Here is a 23,518-nt window from a genome sequence, read left to right as displayed (position 1 = left end):
AATTAGTTTATATTAATGATTATGATAAATGACTCTATGCGTAGAAGCTTTGAATGAGCTCATTTTATTAATAAAAACATAAAAATGCCATCATAATACACCCACTGCAACTGAAAAACAAAAAGTCACAAAAAGTGAGTTTCCTTTCCTGGTGTCCTAAAAACCGGCCATGTTGAGTTTTTAACTCTTGTGTTGTCTCTCAGGCCCTAGAGACCCGTCCGGTATTCAATCGTATTTTCTAACACTCTAAACTAAAGTCCCCTTAACACGAAGGACAACGCAAGGGTTAAAACCAGAATGAGTCCCTGTCCTTCAGCCCAGACGCTGGGCTCGTCAGTGGTGTACCGGCCGAACGGTTTTCCTGAGCGTTCGGCCGGCTGAACTCTTCCGTGGAGAAGTCACAGCCTCCCTGAGGTTGGCGAGCAGACCTCGCTTGGTTTTGGGCTTCACAGGGGACTTCTGGGAGAGCTTGGCAACTTCTGCCTTTAGAGAGTCAATCTCCCCGTCCTTCTCAACGCTCCGCCGTATGAGGTCATCCATGGATTTTGTCTTGATTGAGGAAAAAATTAATAGAACATTCAAAGCTCAAACAATTTCCATCCTGGTGAAGTCGTGTTAGTCTGGATCCAGTCAGCTTACGTTATTCTGAACACCACTTTAAGAATAATTTGCCAAACTTTGCATATTTCTACTTTGAAATCTTCTCACCTGATTATCGCCCTGTCTCTGTAAAAGCTCCAGATCAGCTGATTTCTCCAGGAAGCCATCTCTGATCTTCTCAAGTGTTTTACTAACCTCCATCAGCCTCGTCTCTAGGGACGAAATCAACTAAACCAAACAGCAAAAGTAGAGCTGAGCAAGTGGTCGCACAACCAGACTGAGCCGACGTTTTAAGGAGATCCAACATTTAAATGTCCTCGTTACCTGTTGTTTATCCTCACATATCCTCTCTAAGGCACATTTTTCTTTGTAAAGCTGTTTGCATTGTTCATCGTCTGTGGGAATAAAATGAGAAATTAAAAAGATACCCAAAACAATAAATAAATGCAGAGAAGGAAATAAGCTTAAGCAATGGTTCTCTTAAAGAGTCAGGGAATGTACTTCTGTTGAACCCCTGATTTAAAACTCTAGTTGTCCATGTTCATTGAAAGTACGCCAACCTTCTGTCGCGCGAGTCTGGCACGACCGGTCCACTGTTGGACGGGCACACACTCCTCCGTCTACACTGGACATTAAGGTCTCCAACTCTGACACTTTACGATTCAGCGCCTACGCATTCAGTCGGAGACAAACGGCAGGTTTTAATGACAAGCCAAAAATCGGACTGCTTGGTTTGGTGACATAACACCAGATTACCATGAAGCCAATTCCACCATTTACAATTCAATAACTGAAGGAAGCTTTTGGGATTTGAACGATGTATGTAGGTTCTTGTTAAAACCCATCAACCTAAATGTCGTCCTGGGGTCCAATTTGTCCGTGTCCAAGTTTGTTTTTTTAATACCAAAAACATGGGAGTCAAAAAATAATGAACAAGGCAACAAAACATTGGGGGCAAAAACTATTGGAAGTAATTGTCAAAAACTTGTCAGAAAATTGACAAAACTTCAACAAAAAGAGACAGACATTGGTAAGAAAAGTTTTTCATGTTGAGGGACAGACATCCCAAGGGTTAAAACCACATTGTTCGGCCCCGTTAGCAGCCGATTACGTCACGTACCTCCACTCTCTCCTGTTCAGCCAGGAACTCGTCCAGCGGTACGTAGTCGTCTTCCAGGTTGTTCATAGCACTCTGGTAGGCATGCTCTTTGAAAGCATCCTTGTACATCTCAAAAGTATTCTCCAGCTTTTCTTGGTAGCTCTCCTTCAGCTCTTCTACCTGTCGACTAAGCGTCAGGGGACATCTTATTCACCAGGTTAGGTTTAAGGGTTAATGGGGACGTTGTTGCTGATCCTGCCCCGACCATGGTACTAATAGAGTAGTATCAATGCGCTGAACAAAATTTAAATCCCCAAAATGAAAGCATACAATACCAAATATCTGCATTACTAGCCTGCTCTTGCAAATAAAATGAACCTACATGCGGAGTTCTTCACCCTCCATGAGCTGCTGGAACATGGCATTTCCCATTTCCTTCCGAATCTCCATTTCCTGAACAAGGCGTCTTCTCCTCTCAGCCAGGAGTTTTGTTCGCAGACTCTCAATCACATTTACGAGCTCCTAGGAGAGTTAAAGAACAACATTAACTGAAAACAACTGATCCATATTATGTATCTTATGAGTGAAGGCTAAGAATTCCCCAACAGCAGAGCATCAAACTAAAACAGCAACATGTTCACAATGAAATGATATTTCACAGGTAATATCGCTTTCATCATCTTACTTTAGGATGTGGGCTTGCAATTTGTTTGCCAATTAGCATTTAAAAGGGGACAGTTTCGCAGGCATTTGGTCATAAAACAATTTAAATTTTGACCTGATGGAGCCATATAAAAAGTTAGGGGATTATCTAAGTTATTACAATCCTAATGAAGGAATCTTGAATAAGTGTACCAAATGGCAATCTCCGTTAGTAGCAAATTACGTTAGCTTATATACACAGCTAATTTAATCAGCTCATGCTACTGTATTGTGGGAACAGTTAACTCATATCTCAGAATATTGCAATATGTTTAAAATCGCAATAACATCCTATCAGGAGGTGTCTGGTGATTCCAGGAGAGGTCAAGAAATCACCAGAGTGTCTAGGATTCATCCCTGGGCACCATGACCGTATTTACGGCAATTGATTAAATATTTCAGACTATTTCACTAACGAAACCTTCATGGTGTCACTTGAGGACGGTGTCAGGGATCTCCAAGTCAATAGGAGACATCCTCTGTGGACAATGAATGTCAGCTCAGACCTTTGACAAGCCATCAAATAGCTGTTACGTCCGTCTGGAGCAAAGTGGTAGAACGACCAACCGCGTCACCCCTGATACCGTGCTGAAGGACCGGCTGACTAACACGTCATAGGGTATATCCCCATAAATCACATGGTGCCAATGCATTAATGAAGCAATGTTTGAATGGGACATGGGAGTAGTAACTGTACATTTTGTGGCAGCAGAGACATGTCCGCCTCGTCTTCCTCATCCTCAGACAGGCAGCCCTCCAAGTCCTGGCTGTCAATCCGCCCATTCCTCACCAGAGGCTTGCCATCATGGCCAACCAGACAAGGAGCCAGAGCCTCCACAGGCTGAACTGGAATAACCTGCACCACCTACAGACAGCACAGGGAAGATTAGTGGCGTTGGCAATCCGGCTCGTTGTAAAGCTCTCTCTCACACCGTGTTGTCCTGGGTCTAACCTGTTTGGCAACAGCGGAGAATTTCATAACGTGGAGAGTCTCGTCGTAGGTGGACGCGCACTGGTTAATGTTGACAATCATCGACGCACTTCCTTTCCCACAGAAAACAGCCTGGAAGAGCTTGGTGAGCTTACTCTCTCTGAAAGGAATGTAGCTGCTCTTCATTCTGGTTAACACAGAAGAAGAAAAAAAACCAATGCAAAACATCTAAACCATCCAGGGTCACTGGTCCGACACTTTCAGAACCATCCGTACCCGTCGGTCTGATTGTTGCGAAGGGCACTGATGCACTTCCCCAAAGTGAGCAGAGAGTTGTTTATGTTTGCTGCCTCCTTCAGCCTCTCCCCAAATGTCTTGGTTTTGTTGCATCTTTCGGAGCCAGCCAGGTCACACAGAGAAAACCTGACAAACAAATCAAGTTATGTATATTATATTTAAAAAGTGCTCCAAGCGATGTTACTTCTCGTTGACGTTCGAAGAATTTTCAAACAAAACAAGACTAGCTCGCCCCTCCCTCCTCATCCTGTGCCCTCCCTTCTGTGCACAACTAACAGATAGTGAGGAGATGTTTTTTACAGTGTGTTCTGGGGACAGGCAGCTAGTGAGGAGATGTTCTTTACAGTGTGCTCAGGGGACAGGCAGCTAGCAGATAGTGAGGAGATGTTTTTTACAGTGTGTTCAGGGGACAGGCAGCTAGCAGATAGTGAGGAGATGTTCTTTACAGTGTGTTCAGGGGACAGGCAGCTAGCAGATAGTGAGGAGATGTTTTTTACAGTGTGTTCAGGGGACAGGCAGCTAGCAGATAGTGAGGAGATGTTTTTTACAGTGTGTTCTGGGGACAGGCAGCTAGCGAGGAGATGTTTTTTACAGTGTGTTCAGGAGACAGGCAGCTAGCAGATAGTGAGGAGATGTTTTTTACAGTGTGTTCAGGGGACAGGCAGCTAGCAGATAGTGAGATGTTTTTACAGTGTGTTCAGGGGACATGCAGCTAGCAGATAGTGAGGAGATGTTTTTTTTCAGTCATGTCCTGTGTTTTCTCCTCTAGGGGAGGCATTTTAAAATGGTAAACATTAAATTGTCTGCTTTCTTGTTTAGTTGTATGCCCTTATTAGCCATAACAACAGGATACAAACACTAAAACATTGAATAGTAATGATGTCACTGGCCAATACTTACTCTGAGATCCTTTTAACTGTACTGCCATCAATCTTAAGTAACTTCATGGTAAAGATGCTGTGGCTGTAAGGAAAGCTGGTTTGAGTTATTAAAACAGAAAAATGACACCAGAGTAAAAGATATGGTGAAATGAAGATTGCCTTCTGCTGGACGACTGGTTCATCTTCGTGGCTGCAGCACTTCTGTTTCTGTTTCCAAACTGTAGTAGTTTGGAGGCTTCGCCCATGGTCTGGATGTTAGTCCACCTCAGATCTGAAATCATTTGAAAACACATTGTTCTTAGTGTTGATTCAACTTTAAACCTTGCACAACATAAAAGTACTTTCGCTGGTGTTGTTGACCAAATTAAGGGCCCATATTATGGAAAAATACATTAAAAAAAACCCATCTTTTTCTGGGATTTGAGATGTTATCGTGTCTCTGGTGCTTCCACAAACACACAAACTTGGAAAAAAAACTCTCCATCTTTTATGAGTGAGATCCGGTTTCTTCAGTCTCAAGGTGAGCTGTCCAACATCTGCATGCCTTTCTACGTCACTAGAGACGAGGTGGCTAACCGTAGCATGCTACCTCGTTCCCAATGGCTAAACACTGCTCCAACAGCCACTAGTTTACCATAACCTCCAAAAGAACTACTTCCTGTCCCTGTTCTACTTCCTGTCCCTGCTGTGCAGGTATTCCACACGTGGCCCTGGTCTAGAAGAAGTCTCCCAGCTGATCCTGCCTTGGACTGAGCAAAGCTGGAGAAAGACTTATCTAGCTGATGGGATCTTACCGAGCTACTGAGCATGTGCAGCTCCCAACAAAGATAGAAGTGAGATGTCTCACTCTGGAGCTAAAGCAGAGACCTATACACAGGGTGAAAACTGGATCTGCAGCAATGTGCAGTCCAACAAAAATATGATGTTTTTAGAAAATGAAACTATGGGAACCTATTCTGGTACAACCTCAAAACACCATTTTGAACCTGAGCAGAATATGGGTACTTTAAGACCACAGGACGAAGGCACGCTCACACCTTTTACATAAGCGTTTCCAGCACCATCGTCACACACTCGAAGAGCAGCGCGTTTCTTGGGCTTGGAGCAAAGGGAAGGTTGAAGCAGATCATATACATGCTCATTGTAGATTTCAAAGAATGCCACCCACAATGCAAACTGGCTGCTGCCTGCTTCCGTTTGGTTACCCGCCAACACTAAAATGGAGATAGAGGGGCCAACAGGAAGAATGGTGTCAAACAGTGATGATCATTCTTGTCTGAACTGTTTGCATGACACATTGAAATCCTATTGAATGCATGACAATACATTTTCAGTGTGTAGAACTAATAAAAGGCTACCGCTTTGATCGTAGAACAAAGAGGATGAGGACTCTAAACCACCACTGGCTCGGGGAGGATCACATTCCTAAATGGGAGCAAGTGAAAATGCATGTTTTATGCACTTTATTCATATAAAATTCTTAGCAAAGCCTGAAGAAATGGCTCATCTGTCTCTCTCACTCACTTCTTTGACTGAACCAAAAATGGCAGCTTTAGCACTTCGCTCCTGCCTGACTTGGTCAGGATCCAGATGTTGGGCATCATTTCTGTGGTAGGGTTTCAGGTCCATCCCCTCATACACATGGCTTCCAATGTAGTGGAAGGTGGCATCCAGCACCCGAGGGAGTATCCCCGGCTCTTTTGGAGTGCCTAAAACATTACGCATGTACTCACACAGGCAGAAGAACTTACACAGGACTTCCGACATTAACGCCGATGTTGTCGGGTCACAGTCTTTACCTTGGATTGTGTAGGTTTTCCCAGCGTTGGTTACACCATAGCTGAAAATTAGTGCATTCTTCCCTTCCAGGAAATCCCACATTTGGCTTTTGACAGTGTCCTCAAATAGCTCCGACTGGGTCTTGTCTGGTCCAAAAATCTAAAAGCCAAAAGAGAGGTGGGTGGGTGGAAAGGAATGCGAGTGCCTGTCTAAAACGGCACATTCTCATCCAGAATAGTTTAGGAATGAATGCATACAAGGTCCGCTACCCTACGTTCAGGCAGATAGAAACAGTACATTTTCAACATGTTGCAGACCTGTGAGAAGGAGAATTTGTGAAGAGACGTGCAGATGCCCTTCTCACTGCTCTTCATGGTGACAGAACCCTTTGGTGCGTTCAGAGTCACCATTTGGCTGTTTTCAATCACTACACAATCCTTAAAGGGGGGGGGGGGAGAAAAAAAAGCTCAAATTATATACATCTAAATAATAGCTTGTGTGTGATGTCATAAGGTGCACTTGGCCATATGCAGAGGACAACAGCCCACTTTCTATACAAGTATTATTTTCCTCCACAAAAAAATAAAATCAGATCGTAGGACAAATATCAGTTTTAAAAACGTGGATCTTTATAATTAGTGCTTGAACATTGTCTCTCCAGAGAACATCATTTGTCACTAGTCTACAGCAGATCCCATCTTCACTAAGTTTCTGCATCATAATCAATTTTAAAAAGCAGAATTTAAAAAGGGTTAAATAAAGTTTGCCTAACAATTTAAATGCATTTAAATGAAGACAGATACTGAGGGAAGTATATTACACATGAGTCCAGGCCAGGGTGCCAAGATATGGTAAATAATGCTGGGAGAAGGTCTATTGTAAAATTAAATAGAATATTAAAATGATTTATGAACAGTTCTTTACCTCGGTGGAAATCAGATACAATATAATTAAAATGCAACACAAATAAGAATAGAGCAGGGGTCTTAAACTGGGTCTACAATAACATGTAGGGCAGCCCAAAGACTTTATACAGATCATTTTGCATAAAATACTAAGCTATTGAAATGATCATTATTGGCAGGATTTATTAAATCATTGCTTAATGTTAAACATTCAGTAGTGAATCCTTAGTGTTACCTGGAGCTATGGATGGCTTCCTTAGTGACTACAGTCCCTTACCGACAGGCCGGTAAGCCCATCAGTGGGGATTTACATTAGCTAATAATATGCTGGAATTATGTTAAGACATTCTTTGTGTAGGCCTCCTTGCAGTGACTCCGATGCCCCCCCCAGGGGTCCCAGACCACCTGTGAGAGATCTTGTAATATTTTAACTTCATCACAGGTAAACGTGTTCTGTGTAGCAGTGAGGACTGGCTGCCTTTTGGATTACAAAACCACTGGTGACATTGACGATGACGATATACCTGATCCTCATTGTCAGCTAGCTCCTCTTTAGAGAAGGGCCTGACTCGGAGGTAAACTCGCATAGTCTGCTGCTCAGCACCACCTGGCCCCTCAGGCTGCCAACACACAGACAATCACAACAGAAACTCGGTGCACAGCTCATTTCAGTCTTTTTAGCAGTACATTACATGGCCGAGAAATCTGAACAAGCACTACCAAAACAAATAATAATAAATAAATATATCACACACACACACACACACACACACACACACACACACACACACACACACACACACACACACACACACACACACACACACACACACACACACACACACACACACACACACACACACACACACACACACACACACACACACACACACACACACACACACACACACACACACTTGAAAGAGAATCTGAACTGTATTGCTGTTAGGTGAGAACCATTACCTGGTGGGATGACGTGCTGACAGGAGGAGTATTACAAGTGAAGTCCATGTCAACATACTGCATATTGACGCTGTCTTCATTGCTGAAATTAGCTGTACTCATCTCAAGGCCAGACAGCTCCATCACACCTGTTCATTCGTGTTTTAATTTGTTAGCTGTATTCCAAAGCCCCTGACTCTCTGGAGGACAGCTGACTTGGCCTAAAAAAACACTCATTCCACCTCCATGTGGGTCTGATGTCTGCTGTTCTTCCACTGAGAACAAGTGGATAATGTAATCAGTGTAAATTGGAAGCAGGTGGGAAGTGGAGCAAATCACCAGGGTAACCAATCAGCTTGAGGTTAAAACGATCATATATCAAATACTTTGAGGATCTATCTCCAAATATGCTTAGTAATAAGGACTGTAATGGAATTTTCCTCAGCTTTTTCTTTTTGAGATTTTAAACATATTGTAATATTCTGTGATACCTTGCAATTTATAACCTTTTTTCAACTTCAAATTTTCCACAATTTCAAATGACGTCCCAAAAGGAAACTTAACATCCGTTTAATCTAAAAAGAAACATCTGTTTGTTCATGGATTCTATTGCTGCAAAATTGGATTGTCAAGCAGACAAACTGGCCAACACATATATATTAAAAGATCCATACTCGGCACCTGTGTATCAACAAAGTATTGCGATACGATGCTGTATGGATTTTTCTGTTTTGCTACTACAGCCTGATACGGTTCCATGTGTGACCAGTGACTGGTTTCCGGAGACAGATTTAGCTTGTGAGGTTATTAAATTGGGTTTTGGCATTCAACATTATCCTGTAATTCTGATATTTCTCCAGTTTCTGTAAGTCGTGTTTCTAGGTAAGAGAGGCATTAAAAAAACATGACAAATGTAATGTGTCCTTTCTTCTTGGGTGTAAGTGAAGTAAAACTGTAGTTAACTCATTGTAGACGGAGATTAACATGTTTTGGGAATGCTTCTCAAAATAGTTCAAAGTCTTCTGGGACACTATTCCTGAACATATTTGTGTAACATTGTTTTCTCTATTACCACTAAAGTTGTCAGTTTGCAAATTAGAAATAGAATGTTTATTAAAATAAAATGCATATAAAAGTTGTGAATTATGAGATAAACACATACTTTAGTATTGAGTGCTGTGTTGCAATTGACTAGAAACATCACTAAAGATTCAAAACAAAAGCAAAGCCCTAGCTTTCTAATTTGAGTTGCTTATCCAGCACTCCGTGTGATGCACAATAAGGTACATATTAGATTCCTGGTTTACATTGAACTGCCCAGATATCATTCATCTTGATCACCAATTGTTTCCATAGAATAGATTAGCAAGGAGTTGTTTGAGACGTGTGTGCACATCCTGTTGTCTCAGTGCATTAGGAGCCCACCCAATAACACCACATCAGTTTCCTTATCCATTTTATTTATTGAATCCACTGAATCATTTATGCGTCTGCGATGGTAACCTCAACCTCTACACCGGGTTCAATGCTGATGGAGGTGATCTGCTTGACGATCTCAGATGGGCTGTGCAGATCAATCAGGCGCTTGTGGATCCTCATCTGGAAGCGATCCCAGGTTTTGGATCCTTCACCACAAGGTGTTTTCCTGGTGGTGATACGCAGAGTCTGGAGGAGACAGGAAAAAAACATTTTAACTTCACCACAAAAAAAGAAAGAAAAGAAATTGGTGGTAGTCCCATATTCACACTACATTCAGGCTGTTCCTATGCAGTATGAAGTCCATTACATTTCAGATATACCGCAATTTCAGCTTCATTGTCAACATAATTAGTACAGGATCACACTACCAGAATACAAACATACTACATACTTTTACTCCCATCATAAAAAGGTAACCATGGGACCATTGTAGGGCAATTTAACTGAAACTGTTATTTGACCGTAGCTTTAGTGATTTGAAAATGATTGAAATGATGCTGTCAATAACCCAGTAACTGTCTCTACAGACACTTATTTAGTATTATTCATCATTCCCATTCTCACATCTCACTTAGTTTTTATTCATTATTATCATTTCCTATTTCAGAACTGTTTATACAATGGATAATATAATACTATTTATCCCAGTATCCTTTGCACTATATTCCACATTTAAATAATTTTATTTAACTCTTCATTGCACTCATGCCTCTATATTGTTTCTGTTTAGAGTATGTATGTATGTATGTATGTATATTTTGTTTTGGTTGTTTTATATGTGTAAGCACAGTGTGAGTAACGATGCTCCAAAGAAAAATCCCTCTTATGCGTCCTCATACCTGGCGAATAAAGCTGATTCGGATTTTGTCAACGCAATCACAATTATTAAAAGTTTAGATTGTGAAAATGTAAACAAGTGTCCAAGTTTTCACTTTGACACATTGAGATGTGCGCAGATGCTTCTCTTTTACTATCTTTTGCATCCAGCACCCTGTTTGTGGCTTAACAGCTTATAGTCTGGAAGCTAGGTATACTTATTTGCAATTTGTTTTATATTTGCTGACGCTTTTGTGAAAAACATGGCAGACACATTAGGTGGTTTACTTCAAGAGTATTCAGTGTTGAAAACAGAAAGTTTGTGAATGTCTGGGCTCAGTTCATCCATAAATATCCTATAAATCAAGTGTAACACAATCATACATTTTGATTGAACAGGGGGAAATTGTCAACTTCAATTCCACCAGACCATTTAAGTCGACATGCATGACGAGGGCCTGTCAGTCCCTGTCCTCAGACACTAACATTGCAGATGGTGGGACTTACACCAATGCAGTAAATGTGAAAATGTTTGTCTAGCCCATGTCCTTCAGTACCTTGGTTGGCATGCGGACGGGCCCCTTCACCTTCAGGTTCTTCTCCTTAGCCCCACGGATCAAGTCTGCGCACACTGAATTATATATGAAAAAACAACTTCAAAACACAAGCAACCGGCAATCAGTCTACGATACTTTTAAAGCCATGGCTCAGAATAGCGTATATCCAGTCTTCACAGTTTATCAGATGGAAATGTATCCTCATAGCTCACATCCCTGTACTATTCAACATTAATTATTTGGATCTTGTTACCTTTCTCCAGAGATTTGACGTTGCGGCTGGTGAGGGTGATGCGGATGCGGTGGATGGCGACCTCAGTCTCAACAGGTGCCTTGCCAGTGTCCTTGAAAGCCTGCATGTATGGAAAGTTATGAAAACACATATCCTGACACTCACAGGATTTTAGACAACATAGCTCAGCGCAAGATAGCTAGGACAGATGTAACATCCCTGGTGGGTGCAACAGAGTTAATAACTTGAGTATTTTCTCATGTATTACAGCTACAGCACTAACTTTACTCTTATTACAAACTGCGACACTAACATTCAGCATTAAAGAAAACTAAAACGTCAGTTTGAGATTGTTATAGGATATTAATATAGCTCGTATTTATTTAGAATTATTGTTATTAGTTTACAGTTGAAAATTCTGGTTCTTAATGTAATATAATCCTTGAAATGGGTTTAGTCTTCAAAGACGCTGGAGAATTAAACGGAGCACCTAAACGCAGCACCAGCTAACTAGCTAGAACGCCTAATATTAAAATAAACCGCTTTAACTATGTAAGAAAACCATGCTTTGTGTCACAATAGTGTTGGCGAACGCTGTCCAAGTCTAACCCTAACGACAAATGTTCACCAATTCATAGCCAAGAAACTTACAGTAACGTTAAGGCATATAAACTGTGCATTAGCTAAGCCAGCTAACTTCAGCCAACGTGACAACTGTCCGTTGTGCCGATACTGGTTTCAAAAACATCGCAAGATACAAACCTAGCTACATTACATGCTGCTTGTGCACTTTCAACTAAGTTTGCCGAATTATAAAGAGCTTCTTGAAGATTAGGTAACCACGATGCTTCATGTCGCCACATTTTAACAACAATACACAGGTTCTTGATAAAAAAAAAAAAAAAAGTCTGGTTCGTGAATGATTTGTGGCGGGACATCCACGCAAGCGACATTAGCCTTCGGTGCTAACATTAGCGAGCAACCCCAAGAATTTCGTTAAGTTAAGATACGGAATTAAGAAATTACTAGCTACACGGTGAGGGTCGTACAAAACGTCAGCTATACTAAAACAGCACATACCATTTTGATTTTTCCTGACCGACTTATTCGGGAGAAATTCAAGCGAACAGCGGTGAGCCAGGAACGAGAGCCACAAACGTGGTTAGCTGTTCAGGAAAAGAGCGAGCAGAGGCCGGTTTCCTCAATATGTACTGCTCATCCGGGTTACTCACACTTCTTCGTTGGTGTTTCAGACGCGTTCATAATCAACAGCGGCCTCTAGTTGGTACGCTTGTGTTGTCCTCCCGAGTGAAAACTGAAAACACTGTTGTTTAAATATATAATATATATATATATATATATATAGTATCGGCTACATTTACCCTGGTGTTGCCTTCCCGGCGACCAGTGAACTGTTTTTCTGGGTCAAAATTTAAAATACAAACTCTTTTTTGACCCTTTTGTTGCTTTACCTGATGTTGTTTTTCGCTTTTTTCGTCGTTTCTGTCACTTTTTGCACAGTTTTTGAAGCTTTTTCCAAAGTATTTTTGTCACTAGGTCCATTATTTGACGTTTTTGTTGGAGAGAGCAGAGAACTGAAATAGTACACAGATATGTCTGATTTCTCCACATTGATCACAATACCCTTCATACAGTTAACAAAGGCTCTATTAAAAAAAGTTGAATGAAAGTAGTGAACTGATCATTTATTTTACTTATGAATAGCGTTGTAGGGAACAAGCCAAGTTATTATTTTTGTGACAATTTGGTTGAACAAAAACCCCAATTTCTGATGTAGACACTTTTTTGAAAATGGGTCAAATTTGACCCTAGGACAACAGGACGGTTAACTCATATCATGAATAAACATTAGATGAATAAATTATACGTATTAGACATTTGTAGTAGAGCACGAGCGATATATTGGCGGGCCGATATTTTGGGCCGAGGCATTTCTCGATCCATCAGTATTTGCATTTATAATGGCAGATTTAAAAAAAAGGAAAAATAGAAAAATATACATGTATCATTTATAATGGCAAATAAATGATTCTGATAAATGAACATTTACAAAATAAAAGTGGACAGTTAACCATGTTATTAGCGTTAATGTTACTGTCTTGACTTCTCCACACCAGTGGTCCCCTTGTGCCCGTGCCCCAAACCTAACCTTAACTCTAACCGTTGCTGCCTAACACTAGATGTTCGGGGCTTAAACCGCCTATACACCCCCATTTGGCTCTCCCCTCATCTGATGTGTCCAGATATCAGAGGAACTCCTTGAGCAAAAACCCGTAATTATTCCATTGTTTAATAATAAGCTTTTCTTTTGAAAGAGGAAAGCGGAAGTTACATGTTGTGTTAAAGAGGTATTGATGAAGTAACGGAACCGGGGCAGCGGTTGCCAAAAAGTTGTTTTGTCGAAAGGCTTTGAGATATTACGAAAGTTTATGATTGTAAAAGATGATTCCCAGGGTGTAGTGTTTGAGAAGAAGAAGACTTATTATAGAAAACTTATTTTCCTCTGCGTCATGCTTTCCAATCAAAGGCCGCCGCCAGGTGACAGAGGGAAACTTGGAGTCCGTTATTTTCGATGAAACGACACTGACTGGATTGATTAAATGGAGGCGGAGTAACACTTTAAATGAGGAGATGAATTTCGGTGTCCCCGCTAATTCGCTGCTGCTTTTCCGTGCCTGCGACGAGGGGGACTATGAAACCGCCCGGGGCATCCTGGAGCCCGGAGCCTCGAAAGAGTCCGGGCGGCAGAGCAGGCTGCGGTCAGAAGCGGGGTCGGAGTGCAATACCGCGGACATGTTGTCTATGGTACCGGTGGACTGTACGGACGAGGAGGGGAACACCGCCCTACAGTTTGCGTCGGCCAGCGGTCATGAGAACCTGGTCCGGTTTTTGTTGCGAAAGGGGGCCTCGGTGGACAGCCGAAACAACTACGGCTGGACCCCGCTGATGCAGGCTGCTAGGTGAGGCTTCGGGCTCGAGCTCAATGCACTGGTCTACTGAAGAGGCGGACACACCAAACTCCATGAAACAATCTGGCGATTTTATTCGTCATTTCATCAACGTTACTCGGTGTAGAAATGGTCTGGGGACTCGGGATTTACTCTTGAATTTATCGAATAGAAACATTAACGTCTTGCCTGTTACATGAACTTTTTTTCAGCAATTTCCATATTCTAGCGTCAGTTTCGTGAAGCAACATTAACTCATGGGGTGTCAGTTGCTCTGTCAGTAAAGAGTTGGGTTGGGAACCGGAGGGTCGCCGGTTCAAGTCCCCCTACGGACCAAAGTATGGTGGTGGACTGGTAGCTGGAGAGGTGCCAGTTCACCAACTGGGCACTGCCAAGGTGCTGTTGAGCAAGGCACAGAACCCCAAACTGCTCGGCGTGCCTTTCCATGGGCAGCCCCCCCCCCCCACACACTCTGACGTCTCTCCATTAGCGTGTGTGTAATCCAGGCCTGTGTGTAATAATAACAGAGTGTACATTTTAGTGTCCCCGTTCTCAGTGTATCATTATTTATTATGATTATTATAACTTAATGTAACTGTCAGTGTTGTGACCTATGGCTGCGACACATAACCTTTGAGAGATCATTACGCCTTTGTCTTGGTGTCTGTCAAATTGGTATGTTGGTTTTAAAGGCTGTGTCCTAACCTTGGGTGTATAACTAACATGTTCATCAGTGTGCAGTGTTCAACTAAGCGCTCAAGCAGGGCATACCATACAGTGAAGACCTGGGAAGTTGTATGTAAAATAGTCCATAATTCTCACAAAAATCAACTATTATTGATTGTAATGCAAAAGTATCACACATTTGGCTTCCAATATGACACATGTCACAGCAAGTGTCTGCATTTCAACAGCTGCCTGGGGCCTTCCTATGTGGATGTTAGGTAAAAACTTAAGGATGAACATCCCGTGGGAATTAATGAGGTGTGCCATGACTTGATTGGGTGATGCCAATTCGGTTTAGAGATAAGTGTACTAATTAATTTGTATGTTTGATACACTGTTCAAAACTAGGGGGAATATAGATACTTAATATCCCCACTCTCTCTCTCTCATACTTTTTCTCTATTTCTCCATCCAGGTTTGGTCACCTGACTGTCGCCCACATCCTGTTGGAGAACGGGGCAGAGATTAATGGGCGGAACAGGCTAGGTGCGAGTGTTCTGACCATGGCGGCCCGTGGGGGACACGCTCATGTAGTCAAGCTACTCCTGGAGACCGGTGCCCACGTTGACGACTATGATCATCTGGCTGTTGCTGCGGAGGAGGCAGTCTCAAATGGCAACAACAACAACAGCTGCAGGTTTGGGCTGTTTTTTAGACCTGCTCCTAGACTGAAACAAAACTCAATTAAGATTACCTTAAAATAAGTCTTCTGGCTCCCTGTTTTCCCACAGCGCGGCTGGTTTTAGAGGAAGTGAAGGCTGTCAAGGAGGAGGCAGAGTATTCATGGACATCATAGCCCTGATGGTGGCATCTCAGCATGGCCACGAGGCGTCAGTCCGCCTGCTGCTAGAATGGGGCTCTGATGTCAACTTTTCCCAGAAGACCACTGGCTGGGGACCACTAATGGTGGCCACCCTCAGTGGGAAGGTGGGTTCAATGGATGGATGGATGGATGGATGGATGGTTGTGTAGATAAACAAGATGGATGGATAATACATTATGGAATCGTGGTGGGTGTCTTTTGGATGTATGGCATTTTATAGCATGTATCACTTTAAATGTATTTACATGTGTTTGGAAGGTGGCTGTGACTCAGCAGCTGGTGGAGCGTGGAGCTGACCCAGACAGGGTCAATGTTCTGTCCAAGACAGCCTTTGAACTAGCCATGCAGCTTAAGCAGAGAGACATCAAGGCCTACCTGGACTCCATCACCACGGTCCGACCCCAGACAGGTAAGGCCTGATTCATCATTGGCATGATAATGATAAAGTAGTACAGTATTGCCAAAGCATGTCATACAAGGTTAACATGCGTATGTGTAGTAATTCTGAATGTAAGAAAAAAGCCATCAGAGGGTTTGCCAAATAAATATAATAATAATAATAAATAGAATTTATATAGCGCTTTTCACAGACTCAAAGTCACTTTACATGGGAGGTAGAAAACATAAACAATGTAAAACAAGACCAAACAAACAGAAAAACTTACAACACAATCATCATCATCATCATACAATTGTATTATTACACTACTTGTAATATGATGAAAGTAGGGTTGGGCACCGAGCTCGGTACTTTTATGAATACCGACCGAATTACGTCAGTACTACCGAGGACTGATTCACTTTAAATCAAACGGTACCACATTTTGGTACCTGAGAGTGTGTAAGGGCAGGATTATCTGCAGAGAACAGAGCTCCGTCCCACACACACACACACACACACACACACACACACACACACACACACACACACACACACACACACACACACACACATACACACACACACACACACACACACACACACAGAGGTGTGGAGTACTGGAGTATATGCAACAATCCAATACCATGTGATAAAGCGCTGAAAAAAAGTAGTTATTATGTAGTTATGGTGTTTATTTATGTTCTTTTTCTGTTATAATTATCTGTTCAGTCTGGCTTTTAATACGTAGCAGTGGTGGGACAATTTCATTCTTTTGTTTCTTTGTGACCTTTTCTGATTTTACTGTTTTCTATGTTTACTCTTTCTATTGTATGTTGTGATTTTACTCATTTTGTTAAAGCACTTTGGATACCTGCTGGTAATTGTAAAGTGCTATATAAATACATTTTGATTGATTGATTGATTGATTATAATTGACTGTCAGACTGGATAAAAAAAGAAAGTTTTGTTGCGTTCATTGTTTGAGAGTTTAACCTGAGGCAAACCAACAACAAAGATAGAAATCATATCACATCCATGGAAAGGGATAGGGATAGTAGTATACAGCTGTTAAACCATAATTAAATATACAACCCACCGGTATTGGATCAGTACTCGATATCGGCCGATACGCAAGTTCAGGGATCAGAATCGGCATTGGGAATAAAAAAACAGTATCGGACCATCTCTACGTTAGAATGTAAAATATTCTAAATAAATGACATAACACAGGGGTGTTGATCTACCCTGTTTGCAGACACGCAACATTATTCATAAATTGCATTTTTTAGCTGCTGATGGGTTTCTATGTTTGTTTTATGGTGGTCCGATTCAACGTAAAGTCCTTCCACACTGCACTTCCCAAAGTGTTTTTGGAATGACAATAAAATAATCTTGAATCTTGAAGGACAGTGTCTGTGTGTGTTGCTGTCTTGCATTGCAGTTAACACTGATGTGAGAGCAAAAGCAACAGCTCCCAGCCTCTTTGATGTTTAATAGCAGTAATTAACTCTGTTTACTGCCCAGTCATGTGTAGTGTTGACCTCCACTTCTCAAACCAAGCCCTGACTCTGAACCACAGATCACTTGGGACTACATTGTTTGACATTTAAGCTATCAATTTATAAAGATAGAGCTGTCTCATGAATAAATGTCTTGGCAGTGGTGTGCCAAATAGCCATGGCTGTGCTGAACCACAGGTAAAACACAATTTTAGGGTTTGCCGACATGTGAATGAAAAAAAAATCAGGTTTGGTCTGGCTGAGTTTCTAGTTAGAATTTAGTGAGTGTTACAATTACAGCAGAATTAAAGTACACCCAAGTATTTGTGTCAGAGGAGAACTCTGCGGTGATAAGTTGACTATTATTTACACAACCCCAGTCACACATGATGCTGAGCCATTTGGAGTCTGGCCAAGTAGGACCTGTTGTTTCAGAGTATACCAGAACTGTCTTCTGTTCTCAGCCATGCTCATTTTTCTTTCACAGATGACGATAGAAGAAGACCAGATGTGTTCAGTGCTCTCAAGTTGGGTGAGTTAAACTGAACACTCAATGTTGTGTCAAGTGTGAGGACCCCTGCTGTGTAAATTGTGTTTTGGTTGTGAGATTAACAGGTGATTGAAAAAACCCAATCAAGTTCATATACATGTATCTGTGTGTGTGTGTTCACTCAGGAAATTCCCAACTAGTCAAGGAGATCTTGGAGGAGGATCCTACTCAGGTGAATTCATCTAATCAGGAGGGAGCGTCACCTCTCATGATGGCAGCAGTGAGTGGTCAGCTGGAAGTGGTGCAGCTGATGGTGGAGAAGAACGCCGACATAGACAAACAGGATGGTGTTCATGGGTGGACAGCTTTAATGCAGGCCACCTATCACGGGTAAGAAGGACATTGTGGTTCATTATGGTTAACTTTAGTGGGGATATAAAGTCCTTTCAAAAATGTAATGCACACGTACACTGTGCATGCTGACACTATCATCATTCCTCTCCCACCCTTTTGTTTTCTTTGCCTCCCTCCTGCTTCCAGTAATAAAGACATTGTCAAGTACCTGTTGAGTCAAGGGGCTGATGTCAACCTTCGGGCTAAGAACGGATACACGGCCTTTGATTTGGTTATGTTGCTGAACGACCCAGGTACCCCCACTGTCATCACACAACAGTGTCATCACTGTTTTACAGCCTGTTGGGAAAATTTGCCCAGAAATAAGTAATAGTCCCTTCCTATTAAACTGTAATCAACAGGTGTTCATCATTTGTGAAGTCTCTTATATATCTACCTTAGTGGTCCCTAATACTGTATCTGAAGTCTCTTTTATATAGACCTTAGTGGTCCCCTAATACTGTATCTGAAGTCTCTTTTATATAGACCTTAGTGGTCCCCTAATACTGTATCTGATAGATTAATGGATGATGAAAACAATCACATTAAATAGTTAAGTTAATTCAACCCAACTCTCCACAATAATTAGTCATTACACAAGTGGCCTTCTATTGGAAATGGTATGCATGGTATAAGGTTTTTATGTATGTTTCAGGGTTTGTAATATGTTTTTGGAGATGACCACCAACATAATACATTCGTCAAAGAAGACTGAAGCCTCTTACACAGTCCCTGCTTGGTAGTTCCCATGATGTCTGTTGTATTTATATTCTCTGTGTCTACTTTGGGTTTTCTCAGACACAGAGTTGGTGCGTCTGTTAGCATCCGTGTGTATGCAAGTAGACAAGGACAAGTCGAAACACCGCGGCAGAGCCTTAATGACTTGCTCCAAAAGCCGACAGTCCCTCAACAACGTCCCCGTGCCGCCTGACGACAAGGGAAGCCTTAAGGTAAAGCACAAGTCCTGTTACTGTAATATTATGTTAAACAGTAGATTACTTCATGCTGTATGTATGAATTCAAAATCCATACCATGCAGTAGTTAGGGGTGGGAATCAGCAGACGCTTCCCGATACGATATCATCACGATACTTATGCCACGATACGATATTATTGCGATTTTAAACGTATTGCAATATTGTGCGTTACATTTCAATTTGTAACCTTTTTTACAACTTCTAATTTTTTTCAATTTCAAATGACGGCCCCAAAAGGAAATTTTATCTGTTTTATCACATTTCTCACTTTAATGTTATTGCTGCAAAATGGGACAAACTGACCAACATATAAATAATATATAATAAAAGATCCATACTTGGCGCTTGTGTATCAATACAGTATTGCCATTGAAAATATTGCGATACCATGCTGTATCGATTTCCCCCCACCCCTAGCAGTAGTACTTATATATTATTATTGTAAAGGAAAATGTAAAAAAAAAAAGGACTTATTTGACCCTTCCAGTCCTGGTGGAGTCGGATGTCCAATCGGTTCCGGCGGCTTAAGCTGACTCACACCCTGCGGCACGGCCTTTCATCCAACCGCCTGGCTCCATTTCCTGACGATGCTGAAACTTCGTTGGATGCCACGATGAAGGCCAATAGAAAGCCTGCTGCGGTGTCCAATGGGGCGCTGGCACCATCTCCTGCCCTGGGGGCGAATGACGCCAGCACTGCCCGGCCGGTCAAGAGCAAAGATACTGGTGAGACCCAATGACAACATGACTTCATCGTCGGCTCTAAAGCATGATTACTATCGTCTGTCACACATCAGATGTTTATTAAAAGGGAACTCCACCGATTTTTACACATCAAGTGTTTTCAGTGTGAAAGGAAATTGGATAAGGACTTTTGCGGCCCCAGAAAAAGCTGCTGCTTTTGTCTGATGTCAGTTTGGTTTAGACACCGGTTGGAACTGACTTTACATATGTACATGGTGTTGAGAAAGACTATGGACGTTATATGTTAGAAGACATGGTGGACGGAATGTGTAAATGTGACTTATGTTCCTTTTCCAGGTCTTTGCAGGGCATCGTCAGAAAAGGAGGACTTTCTTATAACCACCATGGTATGAGTGTTTGATTTCATGTAAACTATGTTTCATTGAACAGAAGGTTAGCATGCTCGGCTGAAACAACATGTTGCGAAGTAATACCTTGGTTTTTTAAAATAATATTTAGTATATAAGCTTTGGGGTTTGAACTTTGTAACTCTTTCAATTAGAGCTGTATGAACAAAGGTTTATAATGTATACTATATATTGATCCCCAGTGGGGGAATTACAGTTTACACTCTGTTTTGTTAGTAATCGCTGCACACAGGCCTGAAATACACACACATACATGCTCACAACCTATTCATGCACAAATACCTCCCCCCCCCCCCGAGCAGTTTGGGGTGTATGGTTCCTTGCACAAGAGCACCTGGCAGGGCCAAAGAGGTGAAGTCCAGCTACCAATCCACATTCCATACTTTGGTCCGTATAGGGACTTGAACCGGCAACCCTCCGGTTCCCAACCCAACTCTCTACAGACTAAGCAACTGCCACCCAATATGGGTTATTGTGCTTCTTATCAGTGGTATTATTTTAATCTAATATGTTTTCCATGTCCTCTAGCTCAGAAGTGGTGCGCCACTGACCCGGCTGCCCAACGATAAACTAAAAGCGGTGATCCCCCCCTTCCTGCCTCCGTCCAACTTTGAACCGTGGAGCTCGGACCGCTCGCGTCTACTCGGGGATGGAAAGAGCGAAGCGCCCCGCTTGCCCATGCCCCCCCAGAGGAAGCTGAACAGCAGTGGGAACTCTGATATTGTGAGTGTTTGTGAGAGAGAGGGGCGGTGTTGGCGAATCCCCGTCCTTATGTTTTCTCATCATTCATATGTCGTCTGCTATCATCTCCTTATCGCTCCTCTGTACGTCAGACGTCCATCAGCCGTGTGGTCAGCAGGTCCATTAAGTTTCCCAGCATCCCCAAGGGGCCTTCCTCCTCCTCTCCTTCCAACTCTGGTCACTACCACTCCCCCCACTCCTCTGGAGGCTCCAATGGAGTGGCAGGGATCAACCGGGACTGTCACAACCGTTCAGGTTCACACACACGCACGCACGCACACACGCACACACGCACGCACGCACACACACACAAACACACACACACACACACACACACACACACACACACACACACACACACACACACATACTGGTTCCTAACGATCACAAAAACAGAGAAAAATGACTATTTTGCACATGACTTTTTGCAGTAAATTCTTATTTGGTCTGATGTTCTGACTGAAAAAAAAGTTCAAAAGGGAAAAGTATTACTGGAAGGGAAATTTCACTGTTCAATGTGTCTTTGATGTTTTTTCTGTTTTGTTTTTTAATTCAATAATTGCAAGATCTTTTCAAAGTCCATGGGTAATTGTGTAAAATAGTTGTGATTTCAATATTGACCAAAATAATCGTCATTAGGATTCTTTCCATGATCGAGCCGCCCCAACGTGAGCAACCAGATGACATCCTCTATGCCCCTGTCTTCCACCAGGGGGCAGTGCAGACAGTGTTCTCTCCCAGATAGCAGCCCAAAGGAAGCGAGCAGCAGGCCTGATAGAGGTGAAGGCCCAGGCTCCAGAGAAACAGAGCCACCCTTCACTGCTACCCCCAGCAGCCGGTCTGCCGCTGCCTGACATAAGCCTTCCTGACATCCACTCCCACCCCAGCCTGGTGGCTTCTGACACCCACTCGAGAAGGGTCTGTGTTGTTTTTTTTGTTTTCCTTTTTAGCCATTACTGTGAGGAACAGTCAATGTTAAAGATGTGCCTCCTGTCATGTCAGCGAACCGGTCTGAGTTTCTGTTGTAATTACTGTAATTACTGAAGAAAAAGGGTCAGGTCAGAGTTACCGGTGGAAATAATTCCGTCTGGACGATTTGAATTGTGTTAAAGTAGGCTACAGTGATTTTCAAAATATCGTGATATTTAATTTTTTCCATATCGCCTGCTAAGGCCATTTGGAAAACATTAAATATCACGATATTTTGAAAATAAGTGTGTAAAACTAAGTGTATACGATAAAAGAAAAACCACATGTTGCATTCTCGCTTTTGATTGAATGCAGTAGATTACTGCAGATTTACAAACCCCACACGGCGACAAGCAAGCGGGAAAGTCAAAGCCAGGAAATATTACAAATTACTGTGTAAAGCCAACAGCGGCCAATATGTTTTCTAGCAGAAACACTGGAACTGTTGCTACTGTCTTCCCTTATTCCTTTGTAGAAGATGGAGTTGAAGAAGAGGCCTCAATCAGGGAATTCCTCCACATCCAAGAGCACGTCGCCCACTCTGACCCCGTCTCCTTCCCCGACGCCCAAACCTCCCACCGGGCAGGGAGACTCGCTGTCCTCCAACTCTTCCCATCCTCGCTCCAAGAGCAGTGGTGGCTCCAGCAGTGGAACCATAACTGATGAAGGTGATACCGTGTGGGTTTCAGCCCAAACTGAAATTGCTTAAAAGTTATTTATCCAATGATTGGTGATGATAGGGGGTTCTTGATGACTCAAAATAGACCACGGCCTCATATGTAAAATAATCAACACACATCAAATCACAGAAACTGAATCTTCCTGTGGAAACTGTGGCAATGAGTGGCATCGTTTTTCCTTAGATCATACTCCATGTTGTTTTTTGTCTTTTTCAGATGAGCTGTCTAGTATTTTGAAGAAACTGTCGCTCGAGAAGTACCAGCCCATATTTGAGGAACAGGAGGTATTCTCTCTTCTATCTGTCAAACGGAAATTCTAAAATAATTCCCTTATATGTTTTTAATTATCTCAGCATGAAGGAAACTGCTTTCCCATAACTGCATCACTGAGTTAAGTTAACTTCAAGCACTAACTTTAGTGACCTTAGTAATATGGCCTAATACTGTATCTGAAGTCTCCTTATATAGACCTTAGTGGTCCCCTAATACTGTATCTGAAGTCTCTTTATAAAGACCTTAGTGGTCCCTAATACTGTAT

At 42.2% G+C, this 23,518-nt stretch overlaps 3 protein-coding genes and 1 non-coding gene across 4 annotated transcripts in view; 1 reads left to right on the top strand and 3 right to left on the bottom strand.

The window, feature by feature from the left end:
* Positions 1-288: 288 nt before the first annotated feature.
* Positions 289-8,323, bottom strand: zgc:56231 (uncharacterized protein LOC406257 homolog). The gene is made up of 18 exons (XM_034862750.1): positions 8,158-8,323; positions 7,719-7,808; positions 6,607-6,726; positions 6,310-6,448; positions 6,035-6,219; positions 5,869-5,935; positions 5,548-5,724; positions 4,670-4,781; positions 4,530-4,592; positions 3,609-3,755; positions 3,354-3,519; positions 3,099-3,266; positions 2,082-2,221; positions 1,721-1,886; positions 1,155-1,269; positions 925-995; positions 709-828; positions 289-549 (listed from the first exon to the last, which is right to left on the bottom strand). Exons 1-18 carry the CDS (start codon positions 8,278-8,280, stop codon positions 334-336), a joined length of 2,385 nt encoding a protein of 794 aa, XP_034718641.1. The 5' UTR covers positions 8,281-8,323; the 3' UTR covers positions 289-333.
* Positions 8,324-9,575: 1,252 nt separating this feature from the next.
* Positions 9,576-12,484, bottom strand: rps20 (ribosomal protein S20). Its single transcript, XM_034862492.1, has 4 exons — positions 12,301-12,484; positions 11,242-11,341; positions 10,989-11,062; positions 9,576-9,801 (listed from the first exon to the last, which is right to left on the bottom strand). Exons 1-4 carry the CDS (start codon positions 12,301-12,303, stop codon positions 9,619-9,621), a joined length of 360 nt encoding a protein of 119 aa, XP_034718383.1. The 5' UTR covers positions 12,304-12,484; the 3' UTR covers positions 9,576-9,618.
* LOC117938330 lies at positions 11,132-11,199 on the bottom strand. Its single transcript, XR_004655370.1, has one exon. It is a non-coding gene; the product is annotated as a small nucleolar RNA U54 (small nucleolar RNA).
* A 1,097-nt stretch (positions 12,485-13,581) lies between the features above and the next one.
* Positions 13,582-23,518, top strand: part of LOC117938037 (ankyrin repeat and SAM domain-containing protein 6-like) — an 11,967-nt gene continuing 2,030 nt past the window's right edge. Inside the window, exons 1-15 of the mRNA XM_034862361.1 lie at positions 13,582-14,201; positions 15,331-15,552; positions 15,647-15,842; positions 15,997-16,147; positions 18,107-18,151; positions 18,295-18,499; positions 18,650-18,756; positions 19,301-19,452; positions 19,967-20,204; positions 20,520-20,569; positions 21,119-21,313; positions 21,424-21,586; positions 22,044-22,249; positions 22,776-22,968; positions 23,197-23,264. Coding sequence (XP_034718252.1) covers positions 13,873-14,201; positions 15,331-15,552; positions 15,647-15,842; positions 15,997-16,147; positions 18,107-18,151; positions 18,295-18,499; positions 18,650-18,756; positions 19,301-19,452; positions 19,967-20,204; positions 20,520-20,569; positions 21,119-21,313; positions 21,424-21,586; positions 22,044-22,249; positions 22,776-22,968; positions 23,197-23,264 — 2,520 coding nt within the window. The 5' untranslated portion in view covers positions 13,582-13,872. The remainder of the gene's footprint in view (positions 14,202-15,330; positions 15,553-15,646; positions 15,843-15,996; positions 16,148-18,106; positions 18,152-18,294; positions 18,500-18,649; positions 18,757-19,300; positions 19,453-19,966; positions 20,205-20,519; positions 20,570-21,118; positions 21,314-21,423; positions 21,587-22,043; positions 22,250-22,775; positions 22,969-23,196; positions 23,265-23,518) is intronic.

This window comes from Etheostoma cragini, chromosome 22 (assembly GCF_013103735.1).
Source record: "Etheostoma cragini isolate CJK2018 chromosome 22, CSU_Ecrag_1.0, whole genome shotgun sequence".
Taxonomy (NCBI): Eukaryota; Metazoa; Chordata; class Actinopteri; order Perciformes; family Percidae; genus Etheostoma; species Etheostoma cragini.
The sequence above is the reverse complement of the archived record's forward strand: the minus strand, read 5'-3'. Positions and strand labels throughout refer to the sequence as shown.